This window comes from Chiloscyllium punctatum, chromosome 35, assembly GCF_047496795.1.
Source record: "Chiloscyllium punctatum isolate Juve2018m chromosome 35, sChiPun1.3, whole genome shotgun sequence".
Classification (NCBI taxonomy): Eukaryota; Metazoa; Chordata; class Chondrichthyes; order Orectolobiformes; family Hemiscylliidae; genus Chiloscyllium; species Chiloscyllium punctatum.
In genome coordinates, this window is record NC_092773.1 from 65,817,212 (window position 1) to 65,836,304 (window position 19,093).

General features: G+C 41.5%; 1 protein-coding gene across 1 annotated transcript in view; it reads right to left on the reverse strand.

Annotated features, from left to right (window-relative positions):
• Window positions 1-4,248: 4,248 nt before the first annotated feature.
• LOC140459819 (galanin receptor 2a-like) overlaps window positions 4,249-19,093 on the reverse strand; it is a 47,301-nt gene continuing 32,456 nt past the window's right edge. Inside the window, exon 2 of the mRNA XM_072554353.1 lies at window positions 4,249-5,165. Coding sequence (XP_072410454.1) covers window positions 4,249-5,165 — 917 coding nt within the window. The remainder of the gene's footprint in view (window positions 5,166-19,093) is intronic.

Below are 19,093 nucleotides of genomic sequence, written 5' to 3' on the forward strand. Positions count from 1 at the left end.
AGTGTACAGATCAGTTCTTCAAGGAAAGAGGCGATTTATTGAATCTTAATGAAAACACAATTAAATATGTATACCTTTGACTTTAGTCCTTCTGACAAGGGAAACGACCAAATCATAAATGCAAATGGGTTAACGTGATCATTCTTTTCCGTTTCATTCATGGGTCACATTCATTTCACAAAATCAAACTTTGGTAAACGATCATGCTTGTGACATTTATAATTGGTTGTTTGTGTCATCTGATAGTTTCTTTTCATATGTATGGGTATATACGTGGTTGTGAGAGGGAAATAATGTGGTCCATTTCTTCTGGCTCTGTGTGCTCCTATCAGAGCACGAAGATGTCTGTGAAGATGGTTCATCGAGTCTTATTTCATTACAGTTGTTCTTGACTTCCTTCCGGAAATATACCTCCACTGAAAGTGCAGGAAAACTGCATTGTACAACAGAAATTCCTGTACTATGACTGCACTTGTTTAAACAAACCTTTCAAGTTCCATTAACTGCCATTAAAAGCACATCATTCTGAACTTTTGCAAATAGATCTTGCTGTTTAGGATGCACTGGAACCTGCCTTATTTAATATTGCACAGGGGCATAGGTTGTTTAACTGAAACAAGACTTTTTCTTTCAATGCAACAATATCATAACCCAGAAAGCTATTTCTGGATCTTGCTCCCCAGTTTTGTTCTTAGTTCTACGAATATTTACCTGCCTGTTCGTTTTCCTGCACATTTCAATACACCCATCTCTTTGGTACTGTCAATACGCATGACTTCCATCACTTCTTCTTCCCCATTCCACACTCTCATTTTTTGCCTTCACAGGTTTTTTTTCCGAATATCTGCCCATTACCCATCTCACTCTCCGACCTTGCAAGTTTAAATCCCCTCCAACGAATTTTGTACTCTTTGTGATGAGGAGAAGCACATCTCTTCAGGAGAACATTGTGCTTGCGCAACAATGTTCCCAGTGTTTGAGAAATCAGAACTCCTCCACTGAACGTCACCCGTCAAGTCATGCTGATGGGTTTTGCATAAATGGTGAAACTCGTAGCATGCAAAACATTTCTAAGATTTTTGCCACATTACTACTATGGATTCGTTCCTGCATTTCAATCTACACCTAAATCCACGGAACGGTTCTTGCATGTTCTCCACGCTGTCCATCGCCATTTCATTGGTTCCAACATGCACCCCAATGATTGACCGTTTTACTCTAATTTATACAGTCAGTCTCTTTATGATTCAATCACTTGCACCCGGAAACAGGACATCATATAGTCCTCACGATGTCGCTGCAAAATTAAACGGAGTTCTTTCTAACGATTGAGTCACACACCATTACTAATCTGCCTTGCAGCCGCTCCGTTTTTTTCCAGCGTATCCTCAACACAACGGTACTGTGGTTTTCTCTCACGTCATCACCCAGACTCACTCAAGTTCCTCAACAAATCGGACTCCAAAGTCTAATACATGTGACACAGCACAAAGGAAACCTGTATTTCCTGCACCTGCTTTCTCTATTCCCTTGGCGAATGGTCACCGGTTCACGTGCCATCTCTGCACTGACTGCTTATCACGATGTCACGTGTTAACCCTCTGGCTTGACTCTTCCAGAAACCTCTCTCTTTCTTGAATGGTGCACAGTGCGAAACGTTGATTCTCGAAGTCAACCACGTATTATTCAAGAACTGTAACTGTCTGACACTAAATGCAGATCTGACCATCCAAGATACCTTGTTAATCCAAAACCTCATACTTTTTATATAGCCCAAATATCATATGCTTTTCCCCAGTTTCTGATATCTTTGAAGATCAAGATGATGCAAAATGCTGATGACCTGCTGTCCCTTAAATATGATCAGTCGTTCTAAAGTCTTCTCTTTTTCTCTCTCTCTCTCTCGTTTCACCGAGGATGGAGGAAGGGAAGGAAACACTATAGTTATCTAATTTTGGGGCTTCACTGTTTTGTGTCGCTGGATCTTTCAAGGTGCCTTTCACAATCATGGTGAGCAAAGCAACCTGTCTCAGAATCCTCAACAACTGTCCTTCAAAATCATTATGAAGTTGGCAAGCGAGGCAGCATTTTACAGAAAGCATCTCATTTTTATGATGCCGCTGGCCTGCATGCCTGGAGGTCAAAAGCAGGAAGAGAGTGGTGAGCTTGTGGGTATTTACAAGAGATCTCCAAATATTGCGGACGAACTAGATGAGAGCCTTGGCGTGCAGATCAAGGAAACTCGCTGGGCAATTTGGGTTGTGATATTTTATAATTTTAAATACGTCAGGGTGGACTGTGAGATGCGTAAAGTCTGGGACAAAGAAAGTCTGAAATGTGTACAAAGTGTATTGTATACGTTTCTTGAAGAGTACATTCCCAGTCGTACCAGACATGGAATTGTCTGGTATCTGGTTCTAGTAAATGAGGCAGGCCATGTGGAGAACAGCAGAATGGCGGAGCATTTGGAAAATAGTAATCTGAATATGACAAATACTGCAAATTGTTTGGAAGTGGGTCGAAATCAGGCTAGGTTTAAGATCCTCGGCTGGATCTTAGCCATCTGAAGTATGAACGTGACGACGCTGATTAGTAATGCATTATGGTTGATAAATCATTGGATGAGATAGGAGAATGTCAAAAGAAAGATAAATATGGTGGTAACTAAGTATGTGCATATGAGTAATAATTGTAGGCCACGTAATGATAGAGTAAATAAATCACGATATTGATGGGAATACAAGGAAGAAAAGGGAGGCATATTGTACATTTTGCAATATTAATTGTACTAGATATTTGGAAGAGATCTGGAAATGCAGGAGAGAGGCTAAGGCTGGACTAACGTGAAAGTGAGCTCTGCAGATGCTGGAGAACAGGCTTGAGAGTGTGGTCCTGGTAAAGCACAAAAGGTCAGGCAGCATTCTCTGAAGTTAACCAGCGAAGCTTAAACAGTTGTTAAGAAGTTGCTTTGGATCCTTGGATTTATCAGTGAGGTAAAATGCTGAAAAGGAAGAAGTGCTGCTACACCTCTTTAAAAAAAATTGTCAGAACCAGGACTCTGGCTCAGTTCCTGGTACCTTACTGAAAGAAGAATATCATAAACCTAAACAGAGAACAAGGGATATTTCCTACAATTATTCAAGAAATGAAAATTTCCTTTGGGAAGGAAGGTTAGAAAGGTTTATTCTGCTTGGAGCAGAGAAATTAAAAGATGACCTTATTGGACAGCTCAATATTACAGACAACATTTACAGTGCAACGAAGGACATTCTGTTCCCACAAAATGGTGCATTAGAAACAAAGGTGTAAATGTATCAATATTGTTAACAAGAGAGCCAGGAGTGAGGTGAAGAGAGACGTCTTTACTCAAACAGTTATTCGAACTTGGGATGTGTTGTCCAGGAAAGTGTAAGACAGATTCCATATGACGTTTCAAAAGACATTTGGATAGACGTTTGAAAGTGACGACATCAGAGGGCTCCGAAAATCAGCCTGTACAATAGGCTTCGCCGATTCGCTCTTTCGTGAGCTACTTTATACTCATTGTGTTTCATAGCTTTCTTTTGATCTGCGAAGTTTTATAATTGTATGTTGTTTTAATTTTTATTGTGGTGCATATCTAAACATAATCTCAACATTTTCCAGTTGTGAAGGCTGTAAAACGTCTTCTTTTGTACTTTAGTTGCACGTGGAACTGGCGTGAATTCGTTTGCCGTTTGCATGAAATGACGCATTTTTTCGACTCTCATCATATGACATGTAGCAACTGTCCTAGCCCATCGCCTAACCGTTTCGATTACCTGAGATGCTCTATTTCTTACTGCAGAACATTTGACAGATATTGATTATTATTTTCTGAAGTTAAGCAGGACGGGCAATAAAACAACGTGTACAGAATCGTTCAGAATTATTGATAAAAGCACAAAAACCAATAAGATTGGTTTCAGTGGTGACAATTTCCGAACAAATACTTTGTTAAGGAACTGAGGAGACCGTTTCGCATTCTATTTTGAAATATCAACATCATGACGCCTTATTTACATTTGAGAGGGTACTCACAGATCGAGGTTTTCCGTCACATTCATGTACACAATTTGACCATTTCGGATCCTTCTGCATAGTCAGCAAGAAACTGAATTTGCTGGACTATTGGCTTTGCCTCCTTGAATTTGCTGAGTTTGGACCCATTACATGCTATTTCAAGAGATTGATGAGACACAGAGTCACTATGCAGGAAATGACACATGACTAGCATTTCTCTCTTCTCACTTTTTCCTGTTTAAACCCAGCAGTGAAAGGACACATCAGCACCTTCTTTATCTCCTCTCGGAACTTGTTCTGGGAAATTGCGTATATAAAGACGTTGTTGCAGGAACTGATCAACTGAAGCATTTTAACCATCTCTTGAACGATGTACCGTGGGTCATTAAAATCCAGGCCAGAGAAGTAGCCTTCACCTGTAACTCGCACGTAGAGAAAATGCCCGAGATAGCTTGCCCACAAGAGGAGGAAACTGATGGAGATTGTGAAGAGCAAGACAATGGACTTCTTGCGATTGGCCATCTCCATATCCCCACGATTGTCGGCACCACGGAGCCTCCTGAGTGCTCTACTCGCTGCTAAGATGTGCCTCACGGTCAAGTTGTTCAGAAGCAGGATGAGCAAGGATGGTAGAAAAGGTGTTAATGTGTGGTCCAACCAGTCATAGACTTGCCAGATTGGCCAAGTATGGAAGATCACTCGAACGTCACAAAACCAGCCCACTCCATTCACAGTATACAAAGGTTGATAGATGAAGTAGAAAGGGACGTTCTTGATACAGCTCAAGGCACAGATTATTCCAATCACCAACGATGCAGTTTTCTCAGTGCAGTATTTGGCCTTCAATCTCTGGCAACAAATGGCTACAAAGCGGTCGAAGGTGAAGGCCACGGTCAACCAGACTGAACCATTCCGGCTGCAACGGACCAGAACTGCACCGATTCTGCAAGCAAGCGTTGTGGACAGGTAACTGTCCCGAAAGTAAATGCGTCCAATCCGGTTCAGGACAACAGCGGTAATGATGACAATGAAGTCACTCACTGCTATTGCCACCAAGTAATAGGTGATGCACCGGGAAAGTCCACACCGTCCACGGGAGAGGATTGCAATTGCTATCAAGTTTGCTGTGAGAGGTATAGACAGAGATATGTTATGATGCACATGCCACCAGCTTTTGAATCATCTAATGTATTTTTCAAGTTTAAGATTCTAGCTTTGTCAAATCCATTGCTAAATGTTCGACATCCAATTCTGTATTCTTTACTTTTCAGCACATGGAATCAACGCAAACTACTCATTCATAAATTCAATGCCTCCACCCCCACCTTTGACAATGAACCAAACTTCACTTCTAGCTATCAAAATAAGCATCAAAAATATGCACAATATTTGCTGCAACGTTTTGATGCATACCATGACTCATCCATCCAGCAGCACTATATTTTCTGATGTAAAATATGTCCACATCTAACAGCATTTTGATGGAACTTTCTAACTTGCCAATTAATCTATATCCTCATCACGTCAATCGGTGTCATATATTGTTCCTAACTGAGGTTGCAGCTGATCGCTAAATCTGCCATTTCTGGAATTCCTGATATATGTCCAAAAGTGGTGATGATGTCTTCCATTTCCCAAACCATATATTGTGTGATTTCAAGTCTCAATTGCTCCATCGTTCCATCTTATTTCCAATTATCTGTGTAATGTTATGAAATCAAGCTTTGTGTACTGTGTTCTATTTTATCCCTATGTCTTTGTGGTGACCTTCATTTGTTTAAGGTTTCATGAAAGAATCCTTCTTATTTAAGGCAATCCTCTATGGATCAAGTCATACCCGACGATTTCAAATAGAAATCAAAGATAAGCAACCAACACTCATGATGTCAGTGTCAACCACATCGAACACAAGTAAAATAGACTGACCCATTTCAAACCCATATGGAAAGTACACCATTGGTAACATTTTGAATGCATAATCGATTTATTTAAAACAAATTGCATTTCCACTCAATTCCTCAACCCGTTCTGAAATTCAATGGTTGAACATCAAATACTGCAACGACCACGTGCCATGCATGAAGAAAGGAAGTCTCATTGAAAATCTCCATTGAGAACGTATTAGACTGTAATATTTGCATCGGTCCAGAAAGCAAAATTTAGATTGCTATGCAAATAAACTAAATTCTATTTGATCTCGCAATCATCAAGTGGAATTATTGCAATACAATAATCACACAACCCCGTCGTAATCCGTGTTTCTGCATTACAACGTGATTGCTTTGTGCAACACTAAAAACTAAAACGCAATGCTCTGAAAATAATGGATTAATGTTAACAGAGCCCCTGAAATGTTATTTTCTATTTCAACCTTAAACTGTATCATATCATAGAATGCAACCATATAAATTGCCATGTGCTCACATTAACATACAATTGAAAACTTGTCAATACATATAAGAACATGAACTTGATATGAATAGCAACACTTGCGTAGCTTAAAAAAAACAAAGTTTTGTAGTTAACGTTATTTAGCAGGGAGACCAATAAGTGCGAGAATGGAGTAGCAAATGGGAAAGAATGGGCCGTTCGCTGCACCGTGCATTGTCTTTCAAAAAGTGGAAGTACTCCCGAAGCTTCACACATTAGCTGTGAGACCCAAACAAATCATTCCGCATTTATTTAGAGTAAACAAGTCCTCAGGGACAAATAACTGATAACACGTGCATTCAGAAGATGTCATTGAACCAGCGTGTTAACTCACCCATGTGTGCCCAACTCTTTTTCACATCAGAAAGATGAATAACCTCAACGCACATCTAAGTAAATTTAATGTTGCAAATGCCACAATTGCCACAGACCATGCCTGCATGAATCCATACCTTAGAATCGTTTATGTTAAATGATGCTAGGAGGCCCTATCACTATTTTTTGTTTCTTCTCATCTTTGCGATATTCCCAATGAATGCACCTTTATAGGTATTCGTTTACAGTCGTATTTGGTTCCTCATCAGGCGTTCGAGTGTTTTATATGATCATGTTGCCCAATGTCATTACTGACTGAAAATACAGAGGATTTATTTGAGTTGACTTCTGGCTAATTAGGAATGGGCGATAACTTCTGTCATAATAACCAAAACACACCTCCCAGAAATGACGAGGAAAGAAAATTCGAACTATTGTTCCTGCTTCATCTGAACTTTCACTGCGAATATGTATCTTTTGTCATATTCTTGAACACAACAAGGAGACATTCGTTATAGATCCTCCTACTATGCCTTCATTTATATTCTTATTTGGCAATATCCACTTGGCAAACAATGCTATGAAGTATCAGTTAAATACGTAAATAATTATGAGCGCCTGACATTGCTTGCCTGCGACTGCTGCCGATGGATGTGTCAGTTGTAGAGAGAAAGTACCTGGAATCTAAACCGGAAGAGTTTGATGGATCATCAGACCCATCAAAAGCAAAAGATTCATTAAGGTATTTACTTTCTTGATAGAATCTGAAAGCTCTTACTTGATTATTTACCAAATGGGAAGCTGGATTATCCAGGTTCGACATTCTCTACAAGAAATGACCTGAGAGCTAGTCTGAAATACGATAGAGGGTCTGGTGTTGGTCTGCATGAGGGAGGGACCAGGACGCCACTAATGAGTTATATTGACACATGGTATCTGAACGTGATTTTTCCTCTTAGTTATGGTGTTCAACGTGAGAACCAAAGTATTGTATTGCTTCTCTGGCTCTGCAAGCATGACTTTAAATTGCTTCCGATATTAATATGAGGTTCAATGTGCATACACGGGAGTTGGCATGGGAATATATTCTGCCTGTAGAGTCTCCAACCCTTCATGCGCCCTAACAAATGACGTGCAAAGTCCATCTATGCGCTGTTTCATCTTAACAGTCGTTTCGCGCTCAAAAAGCACACATGTCGAATCCAGGATGTAAGCTTGTTCAATGAGCTGAAAGTTCATTTCCAGTCGTTTCATCACTGTACGTGATAACATTTAGTGGGTTTCTGGGCACATTTTGTCTGCTTGTTTGGATTTGTTGCTGTGATGTCTGAGGACTATATCCAATGATCTCCAACAACTTACACATTGAGTTCGACCACATCTACCACACTTGAGAAAAAGAACACGAAATGACATCACCACAGGAAATGACGTCACCACAGGGAATGACATTACCAATCCAAACAAACCCAAATATATAAACAAAAAGCAGGAATTATCAACACTTCTTCACCCAGAGACCCACTGAAGATGTTACCTGAAAGGGAGACAAAATGTCTGGAAAAGAAACTTCCCACTCATGTAGCAAACCTACACCCAGAACCTCAACATGAGCTAAACATCTTCTCAAAACCCGATATAGAATCCAACAATGGTATGGCATCTGCTTCTCAAAACACCACACAACCCGTTCGTCCAATAGCATTAAGGAATATATGAAAAAAAAAGCGAACTGGTGACATGTTCTCCGTCAAGCATCTAATCAGAAACATCAAAGTTGACGTTTCCACAATCCATTAACTGTCCATTTAGTTGCAATATGAAATGGCCTATTATTATTTACAACCATATGTATGAAGTATAAACAAACCCTTTTCCGAATCATTATCCTTGTCTATTATTTATCTACAAAATGATTTTTAAAGTCGGTAAACATTCATTTCCAGCATTTTAATATTCAGAGTTCCATCATGATTTCTGTTTTTTATTCAGGACATTTGCAAACCAGTGATTGCAATGGTATCTGTTTTTTATCGCCAACTGCCATTTCCAAGTTGGTGATGAGAGGCAGGCCATTGGTTGCAAAACTCTCAGCCTCCCTGTTCCTCAGGGATTTCTGACCCAAAGACAAAGATGACACTGTAAATTTCGAATTCAGGATGGTGTATAGCCTCAAGTTGAGCATGCATTTTCATACTCTTGATTTTGTTTATCATAGATTTCATTTTTCCGAAAAGCGCAGTGGAACACGATGAACATCTGGAGGATATTTTTGTGTTGCTTTCTTATACTGCTACAGTAGATCGATTGTGGTTGGAGTGACCACTTATGATAATGATGAGGGTCCGTTCTCCTGGATGGTGTCAAGCTTTTTGACTGTACAGAAGTAACAATTAAGCAGAGTTATCAGAAGCATTTAAACATGCTCTTGCTTATTGCAGGTGATGGAACATGTATTTAGGGGATCAGGCGATGACTTATTTGGTGTAGTATCCATAGTCTTTGTTACTGAATGATCTTCTCTCTTCTGTTATTCCTTTCTTGATAACACTCTATAGACAAGGCTCGTCGAATTGGGGCTTGGGCAACGGAAACTCCCATCGTGTCGAAAGTGGGTAACACAACATTGATAACATGATGAATGTCAAAGGATGATGATTAGGTTCGCTGTAGTGTCGGTGGTCACTGCCTTACACTGGAATGGCAAGAACGTTACTTGAATTTATTTACAAAGCTGGCATTGTGATGATGTTTCTCGTTTAACAACATTTTGCTGCCTCGCGTTTTTTTTATATAAAAATGTCATGAAAACAATGGTTCTAACAACTCTGGGCTTAGAAAGGTTTCAGTGTCAATTTGATTTTGGCTAAGAGATAGAGCCTCAGTTAAAAGGGTTTCACCTTAAAAAATAAAGGCATGTACACAGAAAGGGGAGTGGCTAGTTCTCCCATCATTGGTTTGGTCTGGCTGTTGATTCAAAGCAGTCGGGCAGTTAGTAAAGTTGCTGGGCCCAAAGGAAGAGGGACAGGTTGATCCCCTTCTCTCTCTAACATCTCTCCCGTTAGATCCTGTATATCTATTTACCTTTTGTTCTAAGGGATGCTTATGGGGATTATTGCCAGCATTGGGAACAACAACATGAACTTGAAATGTTTTGTTGGCTTTTTGGTTGAGTTAAGATATTCAGTAATAGGTTCTCTTTTGTTTGTGTTTCATTCGGCAATCGTGTAAATAAATTTTGTTTTGTTTAAAACTACGTGGTTTAATCAATCCCATCCCTCCTGGAATATCCGTGAAACTGTTGCTGAACACAGCTAGCAAAGTGAAGGTCTGGACTACTTTATTGAAATGTTCTGAGGAGTCTGAACTGGTCCATAACAACTTCGACCAAAGCATATGTCAACATTGCCAAGATTTTTCTGTGTAAAAAAAGCAAGACAGATACAATTCAGTAAAGTTACCTTTTCCCTATTCGCTCGATCATCTGTATGGTGTTGGAACGCATTGACACAAGTGCAATCAACCAGAAAACGGAAAACAATATCCTACTATATGACATGCAGCTTGGCTTCCCCTGGAAAAACGCAGCTTCTGTCTTCATTATCACCTTGGATCGAATCATCGGTATAAAACTCAGCTTCAGATGTGAATCAAAAGTACATCAATTTGTCGTTTGATCCGCGGATAATTTCATCGAAACTGTCTTAATCTCCAGGGTTCACAGTGACAACTTAGCACAAACAATGATGTTTGTGAATTTAAAACGTCATTCGTCTCAGGCACAGGACAACAGTGAAGAAATTAATCACAGATTCATTGTATTACAAAGTCAGTTGTTTCTACAATGGTTTTTCATGCATTATATGGTTAGAAGCGAAATCTAATGTCTCTGGATCTTAAAATGACAACTTGTTCCCTTGAGTTTAGGCACAGCATCCGGGTATATGTCAGAGCAGAACAAACCCCTCAAGTTAGGTATGAACTCATTTCCGTCTCCTGTGCCACTTATTGTCTTTGGGGCATTAATTTTGTTTTGATCTGCGGTGAATAAATTGCCAGATTTGCACATTTGATTTGTCACTGAAGGACCTGCTTCAAAGGTACTTCATTGGATGTGATCCAGATGGTGGTGAAAGGCGCTGTAGGAAGACAAGGACCCTTGCTTTGTTTCTTCCTCTCTCTGACCAGGCAACAACCGAGGAGCATATGCTCCTCGGTTGCTGCCTGGCCTGCCGCGCTTTTCCAGCACCAAACTGTTCAACTCTAGTCTCCAGCATCTGCAGTCCTCACTTTCTCCTTCCTCTCTCTGTCAATGGCAATGCATTTTTCCCTTTCACTCTATCTGTCATCAATGTATGTAGACATACTAAATCTCCCAAAACCATGCTCTGTTCCGATGAAGTACAAGAGGGCGAGAGCTATGGAGGTCATATCACAGGTACGACTACCAAATAATTGTCTTTCCTCTTGGAACCCTCACATTTTATGGGATATATGATCTCTTGTTTGAGGACATGCAGTCGTGGCCCAATCGTTGAAGTGATGAGTTACGAATCCATTGGGACCGTTGGTTGCATTTCGTCAGATCGCAAATTTCAAGGGACATTAGCTGTGTTCATTTTGACAAACTGAAACCCCTTCTGAACCAACACCCATTTCTGTCAGGTCCAGTCATTTTTTTTGATAATCAGGAATCTCGAGTTCTGAACCAGAAGGAGACCAGACTCAGAGGGACATATTTCGACATACCTCCTGAGAGTTCCATGTGCTTCACGTCGGCAAGGTCCTCCGACAAAAGGCAGCGTTAGGTGGAGCACATCCTACTTCTCCAGATAATGAGAATGTTTTGTGGTCAGCTGGGATATGGAAAGGACAGTGAGCTGAAATAGTTCCACTCCCTGCTCTTGTGCAAATTTCAATTTCCAAAATGCACCGACCCAAAACCTGCAGTCTCCCCACGGGATGAGAACGGAGTTTGATAGTCTGGAACTTCCCTCCTCTGCAATTGGCGATTACGGGGTAAACTCATTGCCATGAACATTTGAAAGGTCAGAATACACAAGCGCTGGAAACTGGGATTGCATGAGATGGATCCTTGATATCCCTCATCGAGACGATATCCCACAGGGTCATTTTCCATGCCGTGTAAACACACTGGCAGGAAGGAATTAATCTGGAGGCAAAATGATCGCAACTCAAAAGTAAAAAACGGAGTCAGTGAGAGAAGAAAGAAGAGAGCCGTCTTTTTTCCCTGATAGCTTACTGGTGAGGATTTGGTGCTCTCAGATACACAGTCAGTGTTCCATTCCCGTTCAGGGAGTTCGAACTCATGAATTCTACGAATGTATCGTGAAGACACTTGCTATGATGTTGAAGGCGTATACTGTACCGTTAAAGGAGAGTGAATGTTGTTCTGAACTGAGAGCTTACAAATATCTGCCACATGACTAACCAACAGTCTCATCGTGTTCAGGAAAATTGAAGATGTGGCAGATTTGGTTGTGAAATAGATACCTGAGTTTGTTACCTTTTTACAATTAGGACTTTCCTATGCCACAGGAAATGCAAATCCAAATCAACTTGAATTTATGGCTTTTGCCAATATCCAGGAATTCGACATCCAGTGCTGGAGGCATAAAAGAGGCAGGCAGTTTCAAAGTCAGACAGAGTAACTGATACCAAGAGTGTAACTGTCAATGAAACACTCTCGATCCAAGGTACCTTTATAATTTGAAACATATTTGCAGTAAAAGGACGAAGTTGTTGCAAGGAGATCTTCAGTCAGAAGAAGGAAGATACTGGCAACCACAGCCCCTGCATCGATTTAAGATTAAGTTGCTGTAATTTCATTAAGTGTTCCATTGGAACTGGATAATATTATTCAGTTAGAGGCTGATAATTAGCAGTTTAGAGAAATGACGTTTGATTTGTGAACAGTTGTTAAAATTAATCGATACCGTTTTCTTTAAATCGTGGAAATATGGAGTTTTGTATCACTCAAAACTCCATATGGGGCGGTGTTTGTGCAGTGTGTCCAGGAAGCTTTTCTAACGCAGTATGTAGATTGTCCAACCAGAGGGGAGGCCATATTGGATTTGGTACTCGGTAACGAACCGGGACAAGTGGTGGGCTTGTTAGTGGGTGAACATTTTGGTGATGGCGACCACAATTCTGTCACTTTCACCTTGGTTATGGAGAGGGATAGGTGCACACAACAAGGAAGTTTTTACAATTGGGGGAAGGGAAATTACGATGCTGTAAGACAGGATTTGAGGAGCATACGTTGGGAGCATAGGCTGTCAGGGAAGGATGTGGTGGAAATGTGGGACTTTTTCAAGGAGCAGATACGACGTGTCCTTGATATGTATGTACCGATCAGGCAGGAAAGAAATGGTCGTGTGAGGGAGCCTTGGTTGACGAGGGAGGTTGAATGTCTAGTAAAGAGGAAGAAGGAGGCTTACATAAGGTTGAGGAAACAAGGTTCAGACAGAGCAGTGGAGGGATACAGGATAGCCAGAAGGGACCTGAAGAAAGGGATTAGGAGAGCTAAGAGAGGGCATGAAAAATCCCTGGCGGATAGGATCAAGGATAACCCCAAGGCATTCTATGCGTATGTGAGAAACCTGAGAATGACGAGAACGAGGGTAGGTCCGATCAAGGACAGTGGTGGGAGACTGTGTATTGAGTCGGAAGAGATAGGAGAGGTCTTGAACAAGTACTTCTCTTCAGTATTTACGAACGAGAGGGACTGTATTGTTGAAGAGGAGAGTGTGAAACGGACTGATAAGCTAGAAGAGATATCTGTTAGGAAGGAAGATGTGTTGGACATTTTGAACAACTTGAGGATAGACAAGTCCCCCGGGCCTGACGGGATATATCCTAGGATTATGTGGGAAGCAAGAGAGGAAATTGCAGTACCGTTGGCAATGATCTTCTCGTCTTCACTGGCAACGGGGGTGGTACCAGGGGACTGGAGAGTAGCGAATGTTGTGCCCCTGTTCAAAAAAGGGAATAGGGATAACCCCGGGAATTACAGGCCAGTTAGTCTTACTTCTGTGGTAGGCAAAGTAATGGAAAGGGTACTGAGGGATAGGATTTACGAGTATCTGGAACGGCACTGCTTGATTAGGGACAGCCAGCACGGATTTGTGAAGGGTAGGTCTTGCCTTACAAGTCTTATTGAATTCTTCGAGGAGGTGACCAAGCATGTGGATGAGGGTAGAGCAGTGGATGTAGTGTACATGGATTTTAGTAAGGCATTTGATAAGGTTCCCCATGGTAGGCTTATGCGGAAAGTCAGGAGGCATGGGATAGAGGGAAATTTGGCCAATTGGATAGAAAACTGGCTAACCGGTCGAAGTCAGAGAGTGGTGGTAGATGGTAAATATTCAGCATGGAGTCCAGTTACAAGTGGAGTTCCGCAGGGATCAGTTCTGGGTCCTCTGCTGTTTGTAATTTTTATTAATGACTTAGATGAGGGAGTCGAAGGGTGGGTCAGTAAATTTGCAGATGATACAAAGATAGGTGGAGTTGTGGACAGTGAGGAGGGCTGTTGTCGGCTGCAGAGGGACTTAGATATGATGCAGAGCTGGGCTGAGGAGTGGCAGATGGAGTTCAACCCTGCCAAGTGTGAAGTTGTCCATTTTGGAAGAACAAATAAGAATGCGGAATACAGGGTTAATGGTAGGGTTCTTGGTCAGGTGGAGGAACAGAGGGATCTTGGGGTCTATGTACATAGATCTTTGAAGGTTGCCACTCAGGTGGATAGAGTTTGTAAGAAGGCCTATGGAGTATTATCGTTCATTAGCAGAGGGATTGAATTCAAGAGTCGTGAGGTGATGTTGCAGCTGTACAGGACTTTGGTTAGGCCACATTTGGAGTACTGTGTGCAGTTCTGGTCGCCTCACTTTAGGAAAGATGTGGAAGCTTTGGAGAGGGTGCAGAGAAGATTTACCAGGATGTTGCCTGGAATGGAGAGTAGGTCATACGAGGATAGGTTGAGAGTTCTCGGCCTTTTCTCGTTGGAACGGCGAAGGATGAGGGGTGACTTGATAGAGGTTTATAAGATGATCAGAGGAATAGATAGAGTAGACAGTCAGAAACTTTTTCCCCGGGTACAACAGAGTGTTACAAGGGGACATAAATTTAAGGTGAAGGGTGGAAGGTATAGGGGAGATGTCAGGGGTGGGTTCTTCACCCAGAGAGTGGTGGGGGCATGGAATGCGCTGCCCGTGGGAGTGGTAGAGTCAGATTCATTGGCGACCTTTAAGCGGCATTTGGATAGGTACATGGATGGGTGCTTAATCTAGGATAGAAGTTCGGCACAACATCGTGGGCCGAAGGGCCTGTTCTGTGCTGTATTGTTCTATGTTCTATGTTCTATGTTCATATTTTAGCATATTAAGAGGCGAGATGAGACAATAGACAATAGACAATAGGTGCAAAAGGAGGCCATTCTGCCCTTCGAGCTTGCTCCACCTTTCAATTTGATCATGGCTGATCATTCTTAATCAGTATCCTGTTCCTGCCTTTTCTCCATAACCCTTGATTCGACAATCTTTGAGTGCTCTATCCAACCCTTTCTTAAATGAATCCAGAGACTGGGCCGCCACTGCCCTCTGGGGCAGAGCATTCGACACAGCCACCACTCTCTGGGTGAAGACGTTGCTCCTCATCTCTGTTCTCAATGGTTTACCCCGTATTCTTAAGCTGTGTCCTCTGGTTCGGCAGTCTCCCATTGGCGGAAACAAGTCTCCTGCCTCCAGAGTGTCCAATCCTTTAATAATCTTGTATGTTTCAATCATATCTCCGCTCAGTCTTCTAAACTCAAGGGTATACAAGTTCAGTCTATCCAGTCTTTCAGTGTAAGGTAATCCCGCCATTCCAGGAATTAACCCCCTGAACCTACGCTGCACTCCCTCAATAGCCAGAATGTCTTTCCTCAAATTTGGAGAGCAGAACTGTACACAGAACTCCAGATGTGGTCTTACCAGGGCCGTGTACAGCTGCAGAAGAACCTCTTTGCTTCTATACTCAATCCCACTTGTGATGAAGGCCAGCATGCTATAAGCCTTCTTCACTACCTTTTGCAGATCTCTCTGTATTGCCCCTTTACCTCAGTTAATTCAATTTAGGTAGAAATCTGCCTTCCTGTTCTCGCCACCAAAGTGGGTAACCATACATTTATCCACATTAAACAGCATCTGCCATGCATCTGACCACTCACTTAACCTGTCCAGGTCACCCTGTAATCCGCTAACATCCTCATCACATTTCACCCTGCCACCCAGCTTTGTATCATCAGCAAATTTGCTAATGTTATGAGGTAATCTGGTTGTTCAGTTTAATTAACAGAAGGATTCACTGCCGTGTCGTTACACATCACTTATAATTAATTTTCAAAACAGCAAATACGCTCTGTCATTAGCAAAAATAAACTGAATTGTCTCAAGCTTCATTCCGATTTACATAAATCTGAACAAATTCAAAGAAACTCAGCGGTCTGACAGAACCTATGGAGAAAACAGAGTTAACAGGGACCGTTCGTTGGATCTGGGGTAGTTATTCATGGCAGCCATTACTTTTGCTGTTTGTTCATCTTGCAATTCCTGTTTCTGCCTTTCACCCCTTAACAAACCAACAAGCTATAACGCACGTGTTTGAGGTATTCTGATGGCGTGACGGGTCACGCGTCGAACGTTGGGTCCGAAGATTGTCAGTTTGACTCCTTCCTGGAGTGGAGCATTCTGCTTTTCCATATTTGAATTTGACAAAATTCTTGCCGGAAATTACCTGACACCTGTTCGCTGAGTGCTGTCTTGCCAGGCTCCTTGGGTCAGTAAGAGTTTGAAATTTATTGTGCACATGAGAAGGTTGGAGGGAATATCCCAGCTCACCGCCCATTTCATATCTCACCTCACCACAACGGTTGTCATTGTCTGGGGAAATGGCTTGTGTTACACATAAAGTTGCCTTTTGCCAACGAATCTTGTGTGGGGGTCCAAAGACTTGACGTGAAGGACATGGAGTGGATATAATCGTGACGCATCTACCCATCTCCGGCAAGTGCCTGTGTGATTAAAATGAGGATATGTGACTGAAATGGGATTATAACGCAATGTGACCAAGTCAACTCAAGCCCATTATTATGTCATTTACGATTGCAAGAGGAATAGCTTTCACATTTGCCCTGGAAACACCCGAGCACACGAGGCTCTCAAATAAATACTGGAAACTTGCAATGGAATAGATAAGTGTCAGTGAGCCACACCGAACGATACTCCACATAGCATTTCTCCACACTGTAAAAACTCGAAGAAATTGAGGAACTGGGGAACTGGTCTGTAGCGAAAATGATCACAAAGTAAATGGCAAACACAATGTCAAGGAACAAAGATATCACGTCACGTGTTAGCCTCCGTGGTAGTCTTGTGGTCAAGATGCGACACTCTCACCGTTGCCACCTGGGCTTGATGCCGAGTCATGAAATAGGAGTTCGGTTCTGTTCATTGATCGTGGTGACATGCATTTCTGATGGATATTTTTGAATGAGGAAATATGCTCTGTAGCTGGCACGTAATTGATATTGTTGTAAATATGACTAAGGTTAACATTAAACAAAGTACTGTGAATGATGGAAATCTGAAACTAAAGTAGGAATTGATAGAAATTCTCAGCTGACCTGGTAATATCTGTGAGAGAATCATCGTTAAAGTTTCAGATCGACAAAACCGTTTTGTTATTTTTGCGATATGATAATGCTGGGGAAATTATCAGTTTAATCTTGCAAAGTAGCGAGTTCTATTGCACGACTCTCAAAGTAAATTTGAACATTGAGTCAGTGGTTAATAACTGCAAATACAATGATGGCATTTATTTTGTGAGAAGTTGCTTATAAAAGGAGGGATTTATTTCTGAGGCACCGTACGACTGTATTCAGAACACCTTTGGAGTGTTACCTGCTGTTTGGGTCCCATATCTCCGGAAGGACGTCCTGGCTCTGGAACGAATTAAGAGGAGGTTCATGAGAATGGCCCTCGGTATTTGAATCTGAACATTTGGGGAACGTTTGAGGATACTTATTGTCCACTTGATTCAGTTTAGAGGAATAAGGAGGGATCCAACTGAAACAGACATAATGCTGAATCGCCTGGACCGAGCAGATGTTGAGAAGATGTTTCCATTGCGAAAACAGACGAGGACATGAGGGCACAATCTGAGAGTAAAGGGAAGACCTTACAGCACGTTGATAAGGACAAACTTCTAAAGCCAGAGAATGGCGAATGTATGGAATTCATTGCCACAGAGTATTAAAGACCGAGATGGATAGGTTCTGGACTGTCAAGGAGATTAAGGGTTACAGGTAGAAAGCTGAGAAACCTATCAGCTATCATTGAATGCTGGACCAGTGTCGGTAAGTTGAATGACCTGATTTCTGATTCTGTCTTATTTTCTTATTGCTGATACTGACATAAACCTGCTACGAGGGAAATTAGTAGTCGTGAAAGTGGCTGGGTTTGGGGGTTCACGAAATTTCTTGTTGAGATGCAGCTCAATAAAACCCCTCTCAGTCACCATCTTCTCCTTTCAGCCAGCTTTTGTCATCAGTTCCCCACGGCCCCGCCAACCCATGGAGCCCAGAGTCCTTTTGACCGCACCGGTAGCCAGTCACAAGGACATTTTTTGATCAGTTGGGGCATTTCACAAATTAATATCGTTGCTTCCTACTCACCTGTTCTATGTGCAGCTTGAGAGACTAGCAGATACTTTCAGCTGCATTTTACAAACTGCTCTGTGATTGGGAAAATTAAACTATGTTGTAAAAATGGAAGCAACAGATCGATTAGAAATACATTATCAAATCAACCAGAATCAGCATGATTTTGTGAAGAGGAAACCATTGCTGACACGTGTATTAAAATACAATGTGGAGTTAGCAGCAAGATAGATTTTGGGGAAAACATTAGACAAAATATGGTGGATTTCAAACATTGATTCTGCATGTAATTGCATGTGAGATTAATTCAAAAAGGAAGAACCCTTGAGCTACCACTGCTGAGGAAATAGTCAGCCAAGGATATTGATCAAGACTTTGGTAATGAATTGAATACACTGAGTTGAGACTAAAGAGCATCTTTATGATCGTGAATTGTTACATGTAGAAACCTACGTTCATCAGTATTGAAGCTACAACTATTTAAAATAAATACTAAGTAAATAAATATTCTTTGCACTTGTTTCAAGTCACCTGTACAATCGAAACGAATGCACTGTAATGAAGTTTACAGAATACCAAACGGACAGGGAG